Below are 23,983 nucleotides of genomic sequence, written 5' to 3'. Positions count from 1 at the left end.
CTAGCTAGGAGTTTAACACACCTGTCTTCAGTGTCGTAGCTAGCTAGGAGTTTAACACACCTGTCTTCAGTGTCGTAGCTAGCTAGGAGTTTAACACACCTGTCTTCAGTGTTGTAGCTAGCTAGGAGTTTAACACACCTGTCTTCAGTGTTGTAGCTAGCGAGGAGTTTAACACACCTGTCTTCAGTGTCGTAGCTAGCTAGGAGTTTAACACACCTGTCTTCAGTGTTGTAGCTAGCTAGGAGTTTAATACACCTGTCTTCAGTGTTGTAGCTAGCTAGGAGTTTAACACACCTGTCTTCAGTGTTGTAGCTAGGAGTTTAACACACCTGTCTTCAGTGTCGTAGCTAGCTAGGAGTTTAACACACCTGTCTTCAGTGTCGTAGCTAGCTAGGAGTTTAACACACCTGTCTTCAGTGTCGTAGCTAGCTAGGAGTTTAACACACCTGTCTTCAGTGTCGTAGCTAGCTAGGAGTTTAACACACCGGTCTTCAGTGTCGTAGCTAGGAGTTTAACACACCTGTCTTCAGTGTTGTAGCTAGCTAGGAATTTAACACACCTGTCTTCAGTGTCGTAGCTAGGAGTTTAACACACCTGTCTTCAGTGTTGTAGCTAGGAGTTTAACACACCTGTCTTCAGTGTCGTAGCTAGCTAGGAGTTTAACACACCTGTCTTCAGTGTCGTAGCTAGCTAGGAGTTTAACACACCGGTCTTCAGTGTCGTAGCTAGGAGTTTAACACACCTGTCTTCAGTGTTGTAGCTAGCTAGGAATTTAACACACCTGTCTTCAGTGTCGTAGCTAGGAGTTTAACACACCTGTCTTCAGTGTTGTAGCTAGGAGTTTAACACACCTGTCTTCAGTGTCGTAGCTAGCTAGGAGTTTAACACACCTGTCTTCAGTGTTGTAGCTAGGAGTTTAACACACCTGTCTTCAGTGTCGTAGCTAGCTAGGAGTTTAACACACCTGTCTTCAGTGTCGTAGCTAGCTAGGAGTTTAACACACCTGTCTTCAGTGCCGTAGTGTTGTGGTGTTTGCAATAACACCTCTACTCACTGCTACCTCACAGCTTTGACCATCGTTTAGAATCTAGCCTGCCTTGTTTACAGTCTCTTCTGTGGAAGTCTGTTTTACTGGGCTTTATCTAGCCTGCCTTGTTTAGTCTGTTTTACAGGGCTTTATCTAGCCTGCCTTGTTTAGTCTGTTTTACAGGGCTTTATCTAGCCTGCCTTGTTTACAGTCTCTTCTGTGGAAGTCTGTTTTACAGGGCTTTATCTAGCTTGCCTTGTTTACAGTCTGTTTTACAGGGCTTTATGTAGCTTGCCTTGTTTACAGTCTGTTTTACAGGGCTTTATCTAGCCTGCCTTGTTTACAGTCTGTTTTACAGGGCTTTATATAGCCTGCCTTGTTTACAGTCTGTTTTACAGGGCTTTATCTAGCCTGCCTTGTTTACAGTCTGTTTTACAGGGCTTTATCTAGCCCTGTATCCTGTGGATGTGACACAGTTGATTTGTCACACAGGATACAGAAGGTGTAGTGAAATGGTTTCCTGCATAGTAGAGTTAGCTAAACAATGAACCATAATCCCAACTCATAACGTCACTACTCTGCATGAACCCGCAGGTAGTTAACCAACCAGGTTGAAATGTTCGCTAGCTAGCTAACATTACGCTATAACTAGCAATGCAAATGGCTCTGAGATACAAATAATATTACTACACAGATCATACACGTAACGTTAGCTAGCTAGCTAACATTACGCTATAACTAGCAATGCAAATGGCTCTGAGATACAAATAATATTACTACACAGATCATACACGTAACGTTAGCTAGCTAGCTAACAGGACGCTTTAACTTAAAATTAAAATGACTAAATCAGAAATGTATCATATCTGAAAATGTTCCAGAAGGCATTTCTACACCAAAAAAACATACTTTTTAAAAAAGTTTAAGTGTAAATGTCTCTCCTGAGACGCCGGCCTTACGCCTAGTTTCCTGAAACGAGCCACATATTAAAACTTCTCCACACGGAGGACATTCCCTTCGTAGGGTTTCCACAAATCCTCCCTCTTTCTCCTCCAACTGCAGTCCAAGTTCCACGTTAAAAGGTGTGTCCCTACCTGCACACACAACACACACACACACCACACACCGAAAGGTGTGTCCCTACCTGTCTGTTGAGCCTGACGGCCAGGATAGTGTTACTGTAACTATAGTTACAGATCTCCGTCCCCTTCTTGAAGTGACAGACCTTCAGCTTCCTAGGAGCCTTCAGACTGACGATCGCCACCAGACTGCTGCTGAACAGACGCTCTACGATACACACATCCTCTGGGTCCGCTGGGGGCCACATACACACACATCGCACGCACGCACGCACGCACACACACACACACCACACCACACACACACAGACACACACACCACACGCACGCACACACACCACACACACACACACACACCACACACACACACCACACCACACACACACACACACACACACACACACCGCACGCACGCACACACACCACACACACACGCACACCACACCCACACACACACACAGACACACACACCACACGCACGCACGCACACCACACACGCGCACACCACACCACACACACCACACAGAGACACACACACACCACACAGAGACACACACACACACACACCACACGCACGCACACCACACAGACACACACACACACCACACACACACACACACACACCCCATTAGTACCAAACAGTATAAACCCTGTTGCTGGAATATTCTAGAGAGCTATTCCATACTATATATTTTTTTCTTCCTCACCCATCTACACACAATACCCCATCATGACACTGTGTGGTATCTCGTAAGTGCAGTACTATATATATATATATATATATATATATCATAAATCTATAGGGTATTGATACTCACTACATTCATCAATCAATAGGATATTGATACTCACTACATTCATCAATCAATAGGATATTGATACTCACTACATTCATCAATCAATAGAATATTGATACTCACTAATCAATAGGATATTGATACTCACTACATTCATAAATCTGCTCCAATTTGTCCACAGACGACAGGGAGAAGAACTTATAGCCTGATTTGGTTCCAACAGCTAAAGATCTGGAGAGAGAAAACACACACACACACACACACACACACACACACACACACACACACACACACCCCCCATTAGTACCAAACTGTAAGAACCCTGTTGCTGGAAGATTCTAGAGATCTATTCCATATTATAGTGATGCTACATTAACCGAGGAGAGAGAGACAGGCTGGAGACACTGGTCTAACCGAGGAGAGAGAGACAGGCTGGAGACACTGGTCTAACCGAGGAGAGAGAGACAGGCTGGAGACACTGATCTAACCGAGGAGAGAGAGACAGGCTGGTGACACTGGTCTAACCGAGGAGAGAGAGACAGGCTGGTGACACTGGTCTAACCGAGGAGAGAGAGACAGAGACAGGCTGGTGACACTGGTCTGACCGAGGAGAGAGAGAGACAGGCTGGAGACACTGATCTAACCGAGGAGAGAGAGACAGGCTGGTGACACTGGTCTAACCGAGGAGAGAGAGACAGGCTGGTGACACTGGTCTAACCGAGGAGAGAGAGACAGAGACAGGCTGGTGACACTGGTCTAACCGAGGAGAGAGAGACAAGCTGGTGACACTGGTCTAACCGAGGAGAGAGAGACAGGCTGGTGACACTGGTCTGACCGAGGAGAGAGAGACAGGCTGGTGACACTGGTCTGACCGAGGAGAGAGAGACAGAGACAGGCTGGTGACACTGGTCTGACCGAGGAGAGAGAGACAGGCTGGTAACACTGGTCTGACCGAGGAGAGAGAGACAGGCTGGTGACACTGGTCTGACCGAGGAGAGAGAGACAGGCTGGTGACACTGGTCTGACCGAGGAGAGAGAGACAGGCTGGAGACACTGGTCTAAACCGAGGAGAGAGAGACAGGCTGGAGACACTGGTCTAACCGAGGGGAGAGAGACAGGCTGGTGACACTGGTCTAACCGAGGAGAGAGAGACAGGCTGGTGACACTGGTCTAACCGAGGAGAGAGAGACAGGCTGGTGACACTGGTCTGACCGAGGAGAGAGAGACAGGCTGGTGACACTGGTCTGACCGAGGAGAGAGAGACAGGCTGGTGACACTGGTCTAACCGAGGAGAGAGAGACAGGCTGGTGACACTGGTCTAACCGAGGAGAGAGAGACAGGCTGGTGACACTGGTCTGACCGAGGAGAGAGAGACAGGCTGGTGACACTGGTCTAACCGAGGAGAGAGAGACAGAGACAGGCTGGTGACACTGGTCTAACCGAGGAGAGAGAGACAGGCTGGTGACACTGGTCTAACCGAGGAGAGAGAGACAGGCTGGTGACACTGGTCTGACCGAGGAGAGAGAGACAGGCTGGTGACACTGGTCTAACCGAGGAGAGAGAGACAGAGACAGGCTGGTGACACTGGTCTAACCGAGGAGAGAGAGACAGGCTGGTGACACTGGTCTAACCGAGGAGAGAGAGACAGAGGCAGGCTGGAGACACTGGTCTAACCGATGAGAGAGAGACAGAGACAGGCTGGAGACACTGGTCTAACCGAGGAGAGAGAGACAGAGACAGGCTGGAGACACTGGTCTAACCGAGGAGAGAGAGACAGGCTGGTGACACTGGTCTGACCGAGGAGAGAGAGACAGGCTGGTGGCACTGGTCTGAGTGAGGAGAGAGAGACAGGCTGGTGACACTGGTCTAACCGAGGAGAGAGAGACAGGCTGGTGGCACTGGTCTAACCGAGGAGAGAGAGACAGGCTGGTGACACTGGTCTAACCGAGGAGAGAGAGACAGGCTGGTGACACTGGTCTAACCGAGGAGAGAGAGACAGGCTGGTGACACTGGTCTAACCGAGGAGAGAGAGACAGGCTGGTGACACTGGTCTAACCGAGGAGAGAGAGAGACAGAGACAGGCTGGTGACACTGGTCTAACCGAGGGGAGAGAGACAGAGACAGGCTGGTGACACTGGTCTGACCGAGGAGAGAGAGACAGGCTGGTGACACTGGTCTAACCGAGGAGAGAGAGACAGGCTGGTGACACTGGTCTAACCGAGGAGAGAGAGACAGGCTGGTGACACTGGTCTGACCGAGGAGAGAGAGACAGGCTGGTGATACTGGTCTAACCGAGGGGAGAGAGACAGAGACAGGCTGGGGACACTGGTCTAACCGAGGAGAGAGAGACAGAGACAGGCTGGAGACACTGGTCTAACCGAGGAGAGAGAGACAGAGACAGGCTGGTGACACTGGTCTGACCGAGGAGAGAGAGACAGGCTGGTGACACTGGTCTGACCGAGGAGAGAGAGACAGAGACAGGCTGGTGACACTGGTCTGACCGAGGGGAGAGAGACAGAGACAGGCTGGAGACACTGGTCTAACCGAGGGGAGAGAGACAGAGACAGGCTGGTGACACTGGTCTGACCGAGGAGAGAAAGACAGGCTGGTGACACTGGTCTGACCGAGGAGAGAGAGACAGAGACAGGCTGGTGACACTGGTCTGACCGAGGAGAGAAAGACAGGCTGGTGACACTGGTCTGACCGAGGAGAGAGAGACAGGCTCGTGGCACTGGTCTGACCGAGGAGAGAGAGACAGAGACAGGCTGGTGACACTGGTCTAACCGAGGAGAGAGAGACAGGCTGGTGGCACTGGTCTGACCGAGGAGAGAGAGACAGGCTGGTGACACTGGTCTAACCGAGGAGAGAGAGACAGAGACAGGCTGGTGGCACTGGTCTAACCGAGGAGAGAGAGACAGAGACAGGCTGGAGACACTGGTCTAACCGAGGAGAGAGAGACAGGCTGGTGACACTGGTCTAACCGAGGAGAGAGAGACAGAGACAGGCTGGTGGCACTGGTCTGACCGAGGAGAGAGAGACAGAGACAGGCTGGTGACACTGGTCTGACCGAGGAGAGAGAGACAGGCTGGTGGCACTGGTCTGACCGAGGAGAGAGAGACAGAGACAGGCTGGTGACACTGGTCTAACCGAGGAGAGAGAGACAGAGACAGGCTGGGGACACTGGTCTAACCGAGGAGAGAGAGACAGGCTGGTGACACTGGTCTAACCGAGGAGAGAGACAGGCTGGTGACACTGGTCTAACCGAGGAGAGAGAGACAGGCTGGTGACACTGGTCTAACCGAGGAGAGAGAGACAGAGACAGGCTGGTGACACTGGTCTGACCGAGGAGAGAGAGACAGAGACAGGCTGGTGACACTGGTCTAACCAAGGAGAGAGAGACAGGCTGGTGACACTGGTCTAACCGAGGGGAGAGAGACAGAGACAGGCTGGGGACACTGGTCTGACCGAGGAGAGAGAGACAGGCTGGTGACACTGGTCTGACCGAGGAGAGAGAGACAGAGACAGGCTGGTGACACTGGTCTGACCGAGGAGAGAAAGACAGGCTGGTGACACTGGTCTGACCGAGGAGAGAGAGACAGGCTCGTGGCACTGGTCTGACCGAGGAGAGAGAGACAGAGACAGGCTGGTGACACTGGTCTAACCGAGGAGAGAGAGACAGGCTGGTGGCACTGGTCTGACCGAGGAGAGAGAGACAGGCTGGTGACACTGGTCTAACCGAGGAGAGAGAGACAGAGACAGGCTGGTGGCACTGGTCTAACCGAGGAGAGAGAGACAGAGACAGGCTGGAGACACTGGTCTAACCGAGGAGAGAGAGACAGGCTGGTGACACTGGTCTAACCGAGGAGAGAGAGACAGAGACAGGCTGGTGGCACTGGTCTGACCGAGGAGAGAGAGACAGAGACAGGCTGGTGACACTGGTCTGACCGAGGAGAGAGAGACAGGCTGGTGGCACTGGTCTGACCGAGGAGAGAGAGACAGAGACAGGCTGGTGACACTGGTCTAACCGAGGAGAGAGAGACAGAGACAGGCTGGGGACACTGGTCTAACCGAGGAGAGAGAGACAGGCTGGTGACACTGGTCTAACCGAGGAGAGAGACAGGCTGGTGACACTGGTCTAACCGAGGAGAGAGAGACAGGCTGGTGACACTGGTCTAACCGAGGAGAGAGAGACAGAGACAGGCTGGTGACACTGGTCTGACCGAGGAGAGAGAGACAGAGACAGGCTGGTGACACTGGTCTAACCAAGGAGAGAGAGACAGGCTGGTGACACTGGTCTAACCGAGGGGAGAGAGACAGAGACAGGCTGGTGACACTGGTCTAACCGAGGAGAGAGAGACAGGCTGGTGACACTGGTCTGACCGAGGGGAGAGAGACAGAGACTGTGACAGTGTGTGTTGCAATCCCACTACCCAGAAAGACCAGAGTGGTCAGCAATGGCATCCACTTCCACAGACTCCACCAGGGACGGGTAAAAATCACCCAACACAAAACACCATCGAGATCAACGCATCAAAACACCATCAACGTATCAAAACACCATCGAGATCAACGTATCAAAACACCATCAACGCATCAAAACACCATCTAGATCAACGTATCAAAACACCATCTAGATCAACGTATCAAAACACCATCAACGTATCAAAACACCATTGAGATCAACGTATCAAAACACCATCAACGTATCAAAACACCATCGAGATCAACGTATCAAAACCCCAATCGAGACCAACGCATCAAAACACCATCGAGACCAACGTATCAAAACACCATCGAGATCAACGCATCAAAGCACCATCAACGCATCAAAACACCATCGAGACCAACGTATCAAAACACCATCAACGTATCAAAACACCATCAACGCATCAAAACACCATCAACGCATCAAAACACCATCGAGACCAACGCATCAAAACACTATCGAGACCAACGCATCAAAACACCATCAACGCATCAAAACACCATCGAGACCAACGCATCAAAACACCATCAACGCATCAAAACACCATCGAGATCAACGTATCAAAACACCATCGAGACCAACGCATCAAAACACCATCGAGACCAACGCATCAAAACACCAGAGACCAACGCATCAAAACACCATCGAGACCAACGCATCAAAACACCATCGAGACCAACGCATCAAAACACCATCGAGACCAACGCCTGAAAACACCATCCAGACCAACGTATCAAAACACCACCCAGACCAACGTATAAAAACACCATCAACGCATCAAAACACCATCGAGATCAACGTATCAAAACACCATCAATGAATCAAAACACCATCGAGATCAACGCATCAAAACACCATCAACGCATCAAAACACCATTGAGATCAACGCATCAAAACACCATTGAGATCAATGTATCAAAACACCATCGAGATCAACGCATCAAAACACCATTGAGATCAATGTATCAAAACACCATCGAGATCAACGCATCAAAACACCATCGAGACCAACGAATCAAAAATAAAACTACTAAATACTTAGTGAAAATAAATGTATTTTAAAATACAGTCGCAAGCAGCCGGTTACAAAAACATTTTACATGCTATGACTGTGATGTGTTGTTGTTTAAGTACCTTAGTTAGCCAAGTCACTCTGGAGAAGAGAGTCTGCTAAATGACCAAAATATAGATGTTAAAAATGAACTTTCCCAAATGAACTGCATAACATTTACATTTGAGTCATTTAGCAGACACTCTTATCCAGAGTGACTTACAGTAGTGAATGCATACATTTCATTTCATGCATTTTTTGTACTGGCCCCCCCCGTGGGAATCGAACCCACAACCCTGGCGTTGCACACACCATGCTGGCGTTGCAAACACCATGCTGGCGTTGCAAACACCATGCTGGCGTTGCAAACACCATGCTGGCGTTGCTCTACCAACTGAACCACAGGAAGGCCAGTATATATAACACACCATGCTGGCGTTGCTCTACCAACTGAACCACAGGGAAGGCCAGTATTAATAACACACCATGCTGGCGTTGCTCTACCAACTGAGCCACAGGGGGGAAGGCCAGTATAGATAACACACCATGCTGGCGTTGCTCTACCAACTGAGCCACAGGGAAGGCCAGTATATATAACACACCATGCTGGCGTTGCTCTACCAACTGAACACGGGAAGGCCAGTATGTATAACACACCATGCTGGCGTTGCTCTAGAACCACTACCACGGGGAAAGGCCAGTATATATAAACACCACCATGCTGGCGTTGCTCTACCAACTGAACCACGGGAAGGCCAGTATGTATACACACCATGCTGGCGTTGCTCTACCAACTGAACCAGCGGGAAGGCCAGTATATATAACACAACATGCTGGCGTTGCTCTACCAACTGAACCACAGGGAAGGCCATTATATATAACACACCATGCTGGCGTTGCTCTACCAACTGAACCACGGGGAAGGCCAGTATATATAACACACCATGCTGGCGTTGCTCTACCAACTGAACCACAGGGAAGGCCAGTATATATAACACACCATGCTGGCGTTGCTCTAACCAACTGAGCCACAGGGAAGGCCAGTATATATAACACACCATGCTGGCGTTGCTCTAACCAACTGAGCCACAGGGAAGGCCAGTATATATAACACAACCATGCTGGCGTTGCTCTACCAACTGAACACAGGGAAGGCCAGTATATATAACACACCATGCTGGCGTTGCTCTACCAACTGAACCACGGGGAAGGCCAGTATGTATAACACACCATGCTGGCGGTTGCTCTACCAACTGAACCACGGGGAAGGCCAGTATATATAACACACCATGCTGGCGTTGCTCTACCAACTGAACCACAGGGAAGGCCAGTATATATAACACACCATGCTGGCGTTGCTCTACCAACTGAACCACAGGGAAGGCCAGTATATATAACACACCATGCTGGCGTTGCTCTACCAACTGAACCACAGGGAAGGCCAGTATGTATAACACACCATGCTGGCGTTGCTCTACCAACTGAGCCACAGGGAAGGCCAGTATATATAACACACCATGCTGGCGTTGCTCTACCAACTGAGCCACAGGGAAGGCCAGTATATATAACACACCATGCTGGCGTTGCTCTACCAACTGAACCACAGGGAAGGCCAGTATATATAACACACCATGCTGGCGTTGCTCTACCAACTGAACCACAGGGAAGGCCAGTATATATAACACACCATGCTGGCGTTGCTCTACCAACTGAACCACAGGGAAGGCCAGTATATATAACACACCATGCTGGCGTTGCTCTACCAACTGAGCCACAGGGAAGGCCAGTATATATAACACACCATGCTAGTGTTGCTCTACCAACTGAACCACAGGGAAGGCCAGTATGTATAACACACCATGCTGGCGTTGCTCTACCAACTGAGCCACAGGGAAGGCCAGTATATATAACACACCATGCTGGCGTTGCTCTACCAACTGAACCACAGGGAAGGCCAGTATATATAACACACCATGCTGGCGTTGCTCTACCAACTGAACCACAGGGAAGGCCAGTATGTATAACACACCATGCTGGCGTTGCTCTACCAACTGAACCACAGGGAAGGCCAGTATATATAACACACCATGCTGAAGGCCAGAACACTCAGCAGGTGTAATTTTGTGATGTTCTTCAGGGGCACTACTATAGAAACGTCCCATTTCAGTCTACAGACTGAGCCTAAAAAGGGTGAACCATCCGCTCTACCATTAAACTGCGCTTCGGATCAGAACGTACAGAGCAAAATACTTGACATAGGTTATCTATTTACATACTGTGAAGTGGGTCCAATGAAAATGAGCGACGGGACGAATGGTAGCCTGTCCTATCTTGTCGTAGGCCAGTATGAAACCATCACAGACAGAAAAGGTGAGGAATTTATTCTGCAATGATCAGGAAATGGACGAAACAATAGAAATAGATGCCTAGTTGTAATTATTTTACAATGCAAAGATAAAATACATTGATTTCCGCTCTTCTCGTTAAACAGCAAAATGATTGCGTCTTGTTATTATAGTCAGGCATAGCTGCCCCGTTTTTGTTGTTGTTCTGAATAAGAGTGACATCATATATACGAGGCTCCTTTTGCCTTCTTGCAATGCAATACTTCACTAACCCCTAAGCCTAACCCTAACCCTGACCCTAACCCTGACCCCACTGCAATACTTCACTAACCCCTAACCCCTAACCCTGACCCCTGACCCCACTGCAATACTTCACTAACCCCTAACCCTGACCCCACTGCAATACTTCACTAACCCTTAACCCTGACCCTTAACCCTGACCCTTAACCCTGACCCCACTGCAATACTTCACTAACCCTAACCCTTAACCCTGACCCATAACCCTGACCCTAACCCTGACCCCACTGCAATACTTCACTAACCCTAACCCCTGCCCCTGCCCCTGACCCTAACCCCTGACCCCAATGCAATACTTCACTAACCCCTAACCCCTGCCCCTGACCCTAACCCCTGACCCTAACCCTGACCCTAACCCTAACCCCTGACCCCAATGCAATACTTCACTAACCCCTAACCCCTGCCCCTGACCCCTGACCCTAACCCCTGACCCCAATGCAATACTTCACTAACCCTAACCCCTGACCCTGACCCTAACCCCTGTCCCTAACCCTTGACCCTAACCCCTGACCCTAACCCTAACCCTAACCCTAACCCTGACCCTAATGCAATACTTCACTAACCCCTAACCCCTGTCCCTAACCCTTGACCCTAACCCCTGACCCTAACCCTGACCCTAACCCTTGACCCTAACCCCTGACCCTAATGCAATACTTCAACCACTAGAAGCTGTGTGTACTAGTGCTGAGCGATGAACCACATTTCCAGGGGGGGTTTGGTTATTAAACAACTACTTGACCAACGTTGGTTCTATTATTAGTTCAAGGGGTTTTTGTGAGGTCAACGCGCACCATTTCTCCAGAGAGAAATTAAATCATTCACGAGAGAAATTAAGGCAAATAGTCTAGTGGTTGGAGCGTTGGGCCAGTAACCGAAAGGTTGCTGGATCGAATCCCCGAGCTGACAAGGTAAAAATCTGTCGTTCTGCCCCCTGAACAAGGCAGTTAACCCACTGTTCCCCGGTAGGCCGTCATTGTAAATAAGAATGTGTTCTTAACTGACTTGCCTAGTTAAATAAAGGATAAATAAATATAATGAAAAAAAGAACTATGAGATGCTGGGCTGAAGGGAGTTGAAGTTTTCATTATGCAAATATTCAAACCAAGTTCAGCTCAAACTCACTAATTAACTACAATGACCATCATCCATTGCGCCTGTTCTTTTCCATCTCGGACACAAACAGATTCACTTTAGGTTTAGAAACTCTGTTTTTCTCTCCGCCTGCTAAGTTAGGTTAGATACGCACAGACCAACGATGTATATAAACCCTGGACTGCTGATGCTTTGTATTGGCCATTGAGAAGCTTTAAGCCATATTGGCACTCCTCGGTAGGAGCAGTTCTTCATAGGAATGAATGGAATTCTTCAGTATTTCAATGAAAGGTTTCAAGGACAACATTACATGTGTTTAAGTATGTTGTTGTTGTAGTGGGGACAGTAGCATTACGACTTTCCGAAAATGTATGATTTATTAGTCATTTCTGACAGAGACAGTGGAATATTTTCAATTATTGAATGTTCACTATTTTTGGATTTGGTATTTCCATTAAAAAGCGCTAATCATTCTAATCATTATTTCATAATGCATTTAATGTTAAAAAAAATTATCGAAACATGTTAATTTAAAAAAAATAATGAACCGAAAAGACCTCAAAAAGCACTAATCGCTCAGCACACTTTTACATTTTTATTTAACTAGGCCAGTCAGCTAAAACCTGTCTGGGCTAGGGGGCAGTATTTTCACGGCCGGATAAAAAACGTACCCAAATTAAACAGGTTACTACTCTGGCCCAGAAACTAGAATATGCATATTAGTAGATTTGGATAGAAAACACTCTGAAGTTTCTAAAACTGTTTGAATGGTGTCTGTGAGTATAACAGAACTCATATGGCAGGCAAAAACCTGAGAAAATTCCAAGCAGGAAGTGGAAAGTCTGAGAATTGTAGTTCTTTTGATTCTCTATCAAAACTACAGTGTCTGTGGGGGACGTTGCACTTCCGAAGGCTTCCATTGGCTGTCTAAAGCCTTCAGAAAGTGATTTGAGCATTTTCCTGTCACTGGGCAGATAATAGGAGCTCAGTTACTGAGTGGTCTGCCTGGCAACAAAGGGATTGGATATGCGCAGTCACACGAGCACGCCCCTCCTTCTTTTTCTTCTTGAATGAATACGCTATTGTCCGGTTGGAATATTATCACAATTTTACGTTAAAAATACCATAAAGATTAATTTTAAATAGCATTTGACATGCTTCTAAGTACGGTAATGGAACACTTTGACTTTTCGTCTCGCGTTCCGCGCTCGCGCGTTATGCCTTTGGATAAATGATCTGTACGCATGAACAAAACGGAGGTATTTGTACATAAATATGGATTATTTAGAACAAAAACAACATTTCTTGTGGAAGTAACAGTCCTGGGAGTGCATTCTGACAAAGATTAGCAAAGGTAAGAGAATATTTCTAATACTATTTCTGAGTTTAGGTTGCCCCGAACTTGGCGGGTGTCTGAATAGCTCACCGTGATGGCTGAGCTATGTACTCAGAATATTGAAAAATGTGCTTTCTCCGTAAAGCTATTTTAAAATCTGACACAGCGGTTGCATCCAGGAGTAGTCTATCTATAATTCTTTAAATAATTGTTATATATTTTGTCAACGTTTATGATGAGTATTTTTGTAAATTGATGTGCACATTCACCGGTGGGAATACATTTCTGAACATCACGCGCCAATGTAAATTGCTGTTTTTGGATATAAATATGAACTTTATCGAACAAAACATTGTGTAACATAATGTCCTAGGAGTGTCATCTGATGAAGATCGTCAAAGGTTAGTGCTTCATTTAGCTGTGTTTTGGGTTTTATTGACACATGCCCTTGCTTGGAAAATGGCTGTGTGATTATTTTTGTCTACAGTGGGGGGGGGGGGGAGTATTTGATCCCCTGCTGATTTTGTACGTTTGCCCACTTACAAAGAAATGATCAGTCTATAATTTTAATAGTAGGTTTATTTGAACAGTGAGAGACAGAATAACAACAACAAAAATCCAGAAAAAACGCATGTCAAAAATGTTATAAATTGATTTGCATTTTAATGAGGGAAATAAGTATTTGACCCCTCTGCAAAACATTACTTAGTACTTGGTGGCAAAACCCTTGTTGGCAATCACAGAGGTCAGACGTTTCTTGTAGTTGGCCACCAGGTTTGCACACATCTCAGGAGGGATTTTGTCATGCTGGAATACCCATCCACGACCCATTTTCAATGCCCTGGCTGAGGGAAGGAGGTTCTCACCCAAGATTTGGCGGTACATGGCCCCATCCATCGTCCCTTTGATGCGGTGAAGTTGTCCTGTCCCCTTAGCAGAAAAACACCCCCAAAGCATAATGTTTCCACCTCCATGTTTGACGGTGGAGATGGTGATCTTGGGGTCATAGGCAGCATTCCTCCTCCTCCAAACACGACGAGTTGAGTTGATGTCATAGAGCTCCATTTTGGTCTTATCTGACCACAACACTTTCACCAGTTGTCCTTTGAGTCATTCAGATGTTCATTGGCAAACTTCAGACGGGCATGTATATGTATTCTTGAGCAGGGGGACCTTGCGGGCGCTGCAGGATTTCAGTCCTTCACGGCGTAGTGTGTTACCAATTGTTTTCTTGGTGACTATGGTCCCAGCTGCCTTGAGATCATTGACAAGATCCTCCCGTGTAGTTCTGGGCTGATTCCTCACCGTTCTCATGATCATTGCAACTCCATGAGGTGAGATCTTGCATGGAGCACCAGGCCGAGGGATATTGACAGTTCTTTTGTGTTTCTTCCATTTGCGAATAATCGCAAATGTTTTCACTTTCTCACCAAGCTGCTTGGCGATGGTCTTGTAGCCCATTCCAGCCTTGTGTAGGTCTACAATCTTGTCCCTGACATCCTTGGAGAGCTCTTTGGTCTTGTCCATGGTGGAGAGTTTGGAATCTGATTGATTGCTTCTGTGGACAGGTGTCTTTTATACAGGTAACAAGCTGAGATTAGGAGCACTCCCTTTAAGAGTGTGCTCCTAATCTCAGCTCGTTACCTGTATAAAAGACACCTGGGAGCCAGAAATCTTTCTGATTGAGAGGGGGTCAAATACTTATTTCCCTCATTAAAATGCAAATCAATTTATAACATTTCTGACATGCGTTTTTCTGGATATTTTTGTTGTTATTCTGTCTCTCACTGTTCAAATAAACCTACCACTAAAATTATAGACTGATCCTTTCTTTGTCAGTGGGCAAACGTACAAAATCTTGCACACATCAACAACTGACACCCCACGAAGCATCGTTACCCATCGCGCCACAAAAGCCGCGGCCCTTGCAACGCAAGGGGAAACCCTACTTCAAGTCTCAGAGCGAGTGACGTCACCCGATTGAAACGCTAATAGCGCGCACCACCGCTAACTAACTAGCCATTTCACATTGGTTACATCAGCAGGGGATCAAATACTTTTTTCCCCGCCACTGTATGTACTCTCCTAACATAATCTAATGTTTTGCTTTCGCAGTAAAGCCTTTTTGAAATCGGACAATGTGGTTACATCAAGGAGAAGTGTATCTTTAAAATGGTGTAAAATCGTTGTATGTTTGAGAAAGTTGAATTATGACATTTTGTATTTGCCGCCCAGATATTTCACTGGCTGTGTCCCGCAGGTGGGACGCTAGGTAGCCCATAAAAGTTAAGAACAAAATAGTATTTCCATTGACGGCCTACCCTGGCCAAACCGGGAATTTGTGCACCGCCCTGTGGGACTCCCAATCACGGCCGGATGTGATACAGCATTAGTACATTTCTGTACAGCACTTTGAGATATCAGCTGATGTAAGAAGGGCGATATAAATACATTTGATTTGATAGGCATGGTCTGAAGTTACCGGGAGAATAAGCACACTATCAAGTCAAGTTCAGTTTTCAGACTTTTTCGTGAACTGATACACGCATGTTTTGGGCCATATTCTGTGTAGCGTTTATAAATGAGGGTCCAGAGGGAATCATAGCTTTCTGGACAGAGAGGACATCTCGCCTTTTCCCCAGATATTGGTTCTGGTATCAATACACTGTCATATTAAAGGAATGATCCCCTGGGCCTTTTTCTGTTAGACAACTAGTTTACGCTTCTTGCTTATCCAGTCACTTTAGCTGGCTAGCTGGTTAGCGTTCTAGCTGGTTAGCGTTTTAGCTGGCTAGCTGGTTAGCGTTTTTAGCTGGCTAGCTGGTTAGCGTTTTAGTTGGTTAGCGTTTTAGCTGGCTAGCTGGTAAGCGTTTTAGTTGGCTAGCTGGTTAGCGTTTTAGCTGGCTAGCGTTTTAGCTGGCTAGCTGTTTAGCGTTTTAGCTGGCTAGCTGGTTAGCGTTTTAGCTGGCTAGCTGGTTAGCGTTTTAGCTGGCTAGCTGGTTAGCGTTTTAGCTGGTTAGCGTTTTAGCTGGTTAGCGTTTTAGCTGACTAGCTGGTTAGCGTTTTTAGCTGGTTAGCGGTTTTAGCTGGCTAGCTGGTTAGCGTTTTTAGCTGGCTAGCTGGTTAGCGTTTTTAGCTGGTTAGCGTTTTTAGCTGGCTAGCTGGTTAGCGTTTTTAGCTGGCTAGCTGGTTAGCGTTTTTAGCTGGCTAACGACATGGATGCGAACTATAGTAGACAACGTGATCAGACAGCTTGTCAGTTAGCTAACTAGCACCTCTCTCCGTCGAGATACAGATGGCTGGGACCCCTCAACTACACCGATTAAAAAAACAAACCCTTAAAACCACTGTAACGGTTAGGGGCCACCCCTCTCCCCCCTTCCCCCGGCCTTCCTTACGTGTTGTCCTGGTTAAAGTTGGCGAAGAGGAGCTGGCTACAGCCGGTCTCCCCGCTCTGACTAGCCAAGTTCATGGGCCCGGCACCATCTAATCAAGCCTTGTGAGAAAGCAGCCGTCGGGTAGGTTGTGGATAATAACTGGGTAAGAATGAAGTTAGCCTGTATTCATGGAGACATCTCGCTCTTCCCTTGGTTCCAACAGTTGTTGTTGTTGTTGTTGTTGTTTTTGTCAGTCGCTGTTGCCCCCCTCCGGTCTCTCTGCGCATGAGCGGTGACAGGGTTTTTTACGACAGTTTTATTTTTAAAGGGACCGTACTTCCATTTCAAAAGGTTTGGTTTACGGCTGTGAATGGGGATGGAAGAAGATAAATCGACGTGTGGTAAATGACAATCACTTTAATGGGCAACGTCTCAAAAAATCTATAATTTATCGGAATCTCGTTTTCAGTTGAAACAATAATCTGTTCAACGACCACCGTTTTACTAAAGATTTTATGAACTAACCCAAGATAAACCAGAGCCTGTCGTTTCCAATGGGAACATATTAATCACAGTGGGCAGAGATTTCCGTTAGGAAGCACACTTCCGGTTACTGTGCTTCCTCTCATCACCATATTTGGTAGTGAGTGGAAACGCCAACCGGATGCTTCATATTTACACATCCGGTGAAATATCTGTCTGATTGTTCTGTGGTCGTGGCTATACTATTGATATTATTGATATTCTGACGTACTTGTCACCAAGAGATGGCGCAGTCTGACAACATACATTTTCATAATTTTTAGACACTGGACAACTGCGGTTTAATAAGAACTGGAGACTGCGTCCAAGATGTCCGCCTGTTGTTGTCAAGGTAATGTAATGTAATGTAATGTACTCAAATAAAATTGTATTTGTTACATGCCTTGAATACAACAGTATTTACCGTGAAATGCTTGCTTACAAGCCCTTTACCATCAATGCAACATTTTTCAAAAGTAAGAAACTTTTTCCACATTTTGTTACGTTACAGCCTTATTCTAAAATGTATTAAATTGTTTTTTCCCCTCCTCATCAATCTACACACAATACCACATAATGACAAAGCAAAAACAGGTTTTTAGAATTTCTTGGCAAATTTCTTACAAATAAAAAACTGAAATATCACATTTACATAAGTATTCAGACCTTGTACTTTGTTGAAGCACCTTCGGCAGCGATTACAGCCCCAAGTCTTCTTTGGTATGACGTTACAAGCTTGGCACACCTGTATTTGGGGAGTTTCTCCCAATCTTCTCTGCAGATCCTCTCAAGCTCTGTCAGTTTGGATGGGGAGCGTTGCTGCACAGCTATTTTCAGGTTTCTCCAGAGATGTTCGATCGGGTTCAAGTCTGGGCTCTGGCTGGGCCACTCAAGGACATTCAGAGACTTGTCCCAAAGCCACTCCTGCGTTGTCTTGGCTGTGTGCTTAGGGTCGTTGTCCTGTTGGAAGGTGAACCTTCAGCCCCAGTCTGAGGTTCTGGAGCAGGTTTTCATCAAGGATTTCTCTGTACTTTGCTCCGTTCATCTTTCCCTTGATCCTGACTAGTCTCCCAGTCCCTGCTGCAGTTAATCTTACATCTAGACGTTCCGCTAGCGGAACACCTGCTCCAATATCCAATGATGGGCGTGGCGCGAAATACAAACTCCTCGATTTCAAAAAGTCTTTACAGCGAAAGCAAAACATTAGATTATGTCAGCGGAGTACCCAGCCAGAAATAATCAGACACCCATTTTTCAAGCTAGCATATAATGTCACAAAAACCAAAACCACAGCTAAATGCAGCACTAACCTTTGATGATCTTCATCAGATGACACTCCTAGGACATTATGTTATACAATACATGCATGTTTTGTTCAATCAAGTACATATTTATATCAAAAAACAGCTTTTTTACATTAGCATGTGACGTTCAGAACTAGCATTCCCACCGAACACTTCCGGTGAATTGACTAAATTACTCACGATAAACGTTCACAAAAAACATAACAATTATTTTAAGAATTATAGATACAGAACTTCTTTATGCAATCGCGGTGTCCGATTTTAAAATAGCTTTTCAGTGAAAGCACATTTTGCAATATTCTGAGTAGATAGCTCGCCATCACGGGCTAGCTAATTTGACACCCACCAAGTTTGGTCCTCACCAAACTCAGATTTACTATAAGAAAAATTGGATTACCTTTGCTGTTCTTCGTCAGAATGCACTCCCAGGACTTCTACTTCAACAACAAATGTTGGTTTGGTTCCAAATAATCCATAGTTATATCCAAATAGCGGCGTTTTGTTCGTGCGTTCAAGACACTATCCGAAGGGTAATGAAGGGTGACGCGCGGACGCGTATCGTGACAAAAAATTTCAAAATATTCCATTACCGTACTTCGAAGCATGTCAAACGCTGTTTAAAATACATTTTTATGCAATTTTTCTCGTAAAATAGCGCTAATATTCCGACCGGGAGTCGTTGTTTTCGTTGAAAGACTGAAAAAGTAAAATGGACTCTTCATGTGCACGCGCGCACCCGTCTCATTGTTCTCAGATCGACCACTATCCAAATGCGCTACTGTTTTTCAGCCATGGGCTGCAGAGTCATCATTCAACGTTCTGGCGCCTTCTGAGAGCCTATGGGAGCCTTAGAAAGTGTCATGTTACAGCAGAGATCCTTTGTTTTGGATAGAGATGACAAAGAAGGCCAAGAAATGGTCAGACAGGGTACTTCCTGTACAGAATCTTCTCAGGTTTTGGCCTGCCATTTGAGTTCTGTTATACTCACAGACATCATTCAAACAGTTTTAGAAACTTTGGGGTGTTTTCTATCCAAAGCTACTAATTATATGCATATTCTAGTTTCTGGGCAGGAGTAATAACCAGATTAAATCAGGTACGTTTTTTATCCGGCCGTGAAAATACTGCCCCCTATCCATAACAAGTTAAACATCCCCACAGCATGATGCTGCCACCACCATGCTTCACCGTAGGGATGGTACCAGGTTTCCTCCAGACGTGATGCTTGGCATTCAGGCCAAAGAGTTCAATCTTGGTTTCATCAGACCAGAGAATCTTGTTTCTCATGGTCTGAGAGTCCTTTAGGTGCCTTTTGGCAAACTCCAAGTCGGCTGTCATGTGCCTTTTACTGAGGACTGGCTTCCGTCTGGACACTCCACCATAAAGGCCTGATTGGTGGAGTGCTGCAGAGATGGTTGTCCTTCTGGAAGGTTCTCCCATCTCTACAGAGGAACTCTGGAGCTCTGTCAGGGTGACCATCAGGTCCCCCGATTGCTCAGTTTGGCCGGGCGGCCAGCTCTAGGAAGAGTCTTAGTGGTTCCAAACTTCTTCCATTTAAGAATGATGGAGGCCACTTTGTTTTTGGGGACCTTCAATGCTACAGAAATGTTCTGGTACCCTTCCCCAGATCTGTGCCTCGACACAATCCTGTCTCTGAACTCTACGGACAATTACTTCGACCTCATGGCTTGGTTTTTGCTCTGACGTGCACAGTCAACTGTTGGAATTTACCACAAGTGGACTCCAAGTTGTAGAAACATCTCAAGGATGATCAATGGAAACAGGATGCACCTGAGTTCAATTTCGAGTCTCATAGCAAAGAGTCTGAATACTTATGTAAACAAGGTATCTGTTTTTTATTTTTTATTAACAAATTTGCTAAAATTTCGAAAAAAACTTTTTTCCCTGTCATTATGGGGTATTGTGATGTCATTATGGGGTATTGCGTGTAGATTGATGAGGATTTTATTTAATCCATTTTAGAATAAGGCTGTAACGTAACAAAATGTGGAAAAAGTCAAGGGGTCTGAATACTTTCCGAATGACACTGTATGTGAAGAGTGTGAAGGAGTGTGAATGTATGCATGTGCCTTTCACAACAATCCAGAGTTAAAAGTTAGACAAACTAGAGAAATAAAAAAGGAAATAGTCAAATCAAATCAAATCAAAACATGGTTAGCAGATGTTATTGGTCACATGGTTAGCAGATGTTATTGGTCCATACACATGGTTAGCAGATGTTATTGGTCCATACACATGGTTAGCAGATGTTATTGGTCCATACACATGGTTAGCAGATGTTATTGGTCACATGGTTAGCAGATGTTATTGGTCACATGGTTAGCAGATGTTATTGGTCCATACACATGGTCAGCAGATGTTATTGGTCACATACACATGGTTAGCAGATGTTATTGGTCACATGGTTAGCAGATGTTATTGGTCCATACACATGGTTAGCAGATGTTATTGGTCCATACACATGGTTAGCAGATGTTATTGGTCCATACACATGGTCAGCAGATGTTATTGGTCCATACACATGGTTAGCAGATGTTATTGGTCCATACACATGGTTAGCAGATGTTATTGGTCCATACACATGGTATGTTATTGGTCACATGGTTAGCAGATGTTATTGGTCACATACACATGGTTAGCAGATGTTATTGGTCCATACACATGGTTAGCAGATGTTATTGGTCACATGGTTAGCAGATGTATTGGTCACATGGTTAGCAGATGTTATTGGTCCATACACATGGTCAGCAGATGTTATTGGTCCATCCACATGGTTAGCAGATGTTATTGGTCACATGGTTAGCAGATGTTATTGGTCACATGGTTAGCAGATGTTATTGGTCACATGGTTAGCAGATGTTATTGGTCCATACACATGGTTAGCAGATGTTATTGGTCCATACACATGGTTAGCATATGTTATTGGTCACATGGTTAGCAGATGTTATTGGTCACATGGTTAGCAGATGTTATTGGTCCATACACATGGTTAGCAGATGTTATTGGTCCATACACATGGTTAGCAGATGTTATTGGTCACATACACATGGTCAGCAGATGTTATTGGTCACATGGTTAGCAGATGTTATTGGTCCATACACATGGTTAGCAGGTGTTATTGGTCCATACACATGGTTAGCAGATGTTATTGGTCCATACACATGGTCAGCAGGTGTTATTGGTCACATGGTTAGCAGATGTTATTGGTCACATGGTTAGCAGATGTTATTGGTCCATACACATGGTTAGCAGGTGTTATTGGTCCATACACATGGTTAGCAGATGTTATTGGTCACATGGTTAGCAGATGTTATTGGTCCATACACATGGTTAGCAGATGTTATTGGTCCATTACACATGGTTAGCAGATGTTATTGGTCACATGGTTAGCAGATGTTATTGGTCCATACACATGGTTAGCAGATGTTATTGGTCCATACACATGGTTAGCAGATGTTATTGGTCACATACACATGGTTAGCAGATGTTATTGGTCACATGGTTAGCAGATGTTATTGGTCCATACACATGGTTAGCAGGTGTTATTGGTCCATACACATGGTTAGCAGATGTTATTGGTCCATACATATGGTTAGCAGATGTTATTGGTCACATGGTTAGCAGATGTTATTGGTCCATACACATGGTTAGCAGATGTTATTGGTCACATACACATGGTTAGCAGATGTTATTGGTCTCATGGTTAGCAGATGTTATTGGTCCATACACATGGTTAGCAGATGTTAATGCGAGTGTAGAGAAATGCTTGTGCTTCTAGTTCCAACAGTGCAGTAATATCTAACAAGTAATCTAACAATTCCACAACAAATACCTAATACACACACATCTAAAGGGGTGAATGAGAATATGTACATGTAAGTATATGGATGGTATAAAATACAGTAAATACATATGAGCAATGTAAGATATGTAAACATATTAAAGTGGCGTCATTTAGTGGCATTGTATAAAGTGACAAGTGATCCGTTTATTAAAGTGGCCCGTGATTGGGTCTTAATGTAAGCAGCAGCCTCTCTGAGTAGGTATGGGTAAAAGTGACTTGGCAATCAGATGGATAATAAACAGAGTAGCAGCAGTGTATGTGAATCTCTCTCTCTCTCTCTCTCTCCCTCCCTCGCAACTATCTCTCTCCCTCTCCCCCTCTCCCTCCCTCTCCCTCCCTCTCCCCTCTCCCTCCCTCTCTCCCTCTCCCCCTCTCCCTCCCTCTCCCTCTCTCCCTCTCCCCCTCTCCCTCCCTCTCCCTCTCCCCCCTCTCCCTCCCTCCCTCCCTCCCTCCCTCTCTCTCTCCCTCCCTCTCCCTCCCAGTGTGGGCTCCTGTTTGTGTTCAGACGCCCAGGGTAATCCGTTGCGGCCTCGCTAGTAGATAGCTGAGAACAGTAACGGGGCCGAGTGAAACCGTTAAATCCATGTTGTCGCCGGTATGGACTTTAAGAAGAGCCGATATGGAAGGTAGGCAGAATATTATTCTAGACAGAGGAATTAATATTACTCTGATAAAGGGACGTTTTATTCAACTACTTAACTAATATTGTTGTTTGTTGGTTAGTTGACAGTTGGGGTTGGATTGGGTTGGTTGATGGTTGGAGTTAAGTTGGTTGGAGTTAGGTTGGTTGGAGTTAGGTTGGTTGGAGTTAGGTTGGTTGGGGTTAGGTTGGTTGGAGTTGGGTTGGTTGATGGTTGGGGTTGGGTTGGTTGATGGTTGGGGTTGGGGTTGGTTGGGGTTAGGTTGGTTGGTTGATGGTTGGGGTTGGGTTGGGTTGGTTGATGGTTGGGGTTTGGTTGGTTGATGGTTGGGGTTGGGTTGGTTGATGGTTGGGGTTGGGTTGGTTGATGGTTGGGGTTGGGTTGGTTGATGGTTGGGGTTGGGTTGGTTGATGGTTGGTTGATGGTTGGGGTTAGGTTGGTTGATGGTTGGAGTTGGGTGTCTGATAGCTGATGTGAAGCCATGTGCACCGATGCGCTTGGGGACAAGTGTGTGTGCGTGTGCGTGCGTGAGTGTGTGTGTCTGTGTGTGTGTGTGTGTGTGTGCGTGTGTGTGTGCGTGCGCGTGCGTGTGTGTGTGTCTTGCCACTAGCAGGATTCAGAAACAGATCCTCTGAGATGTAAAGATCTGGTGGACCAGACGCCACGTCTGATACTCAGCATTACTAACATTCTGTTCATTCTGTTCACTGCTGCAGATTATAGTTCCCCATTCTAACGCAACAAGCAGAATGAGAGAGAGAGAG

The 23,983-nt window shown here is 46.1% G+C and overlaps 1 protein-coding gene and 1 long non-coding RNA gene across 2 annotated transcripts in view; one reads left to right on the top strand and one right to left on the bottom strand.

The window, feature by feature from the left end:
• Positions 1-17,176, bottom strand: part of LOC115183947 (WD repeat domain phosphoinositide-interacting protein 2) — a 32,543-nt gene extending 15,367 nt beyond the window's left edge. The window contains exons 1-3 of the mRNA XM_029744930.1: positions 16,909-17,176; positions 3,052-3,134; positions 2,172-2,341 (exon numbers count right to left, since the gene is read on the bottom strand). Coding sequence (XP_029600790.1) covers positions 2,172-2,341; positions 3,052-3,134; positions 16,909-16,982 — 327 coding nt within the window. The 5' untranslated portion in view covers positions 16,983-17,176. The remainder of the gene's footprint in view (positions 1-2,171; positions 2,342-3,051; positions 3,135-16,908) is intronic.
• Positions 17,177-23,030: 5,854 nt separating this feature from the next.
• The window catches only part of LOC115183951 (uncharacterized), a 4,603-nt gene continuing 3,650 nt past the window's right edge, over positions 23,031-23,983 (top strand). Inside the window, exon 1 of the long non-coding RNA XR_003874134.1 lies at positions 23,031-23,204. This is a non-coding gene — a long non-coding RNA (uncharacterized LOC115183951). The remainder of the gene's footprint in view (positions 23,205-23,983) is intronic.

This window comes from Salmo trutta, unplaced genomic scaffold (assembly GCF_901001165.1).
Source record: "Salmo trutta unplaced genomic scaffold, fSalTru1.1, whole genome shotgun sequence".
Taxonomy (NCBI): domain Eukaryota; kingdom Metazoa; phylum Chordata; class Actinopteri; order Salmoniformes; family Salmonidae; genus Salmo; species Salmo trutta.
This window is presented reverse-complemented; position numbering and strand designations above follow the sequence as displayed.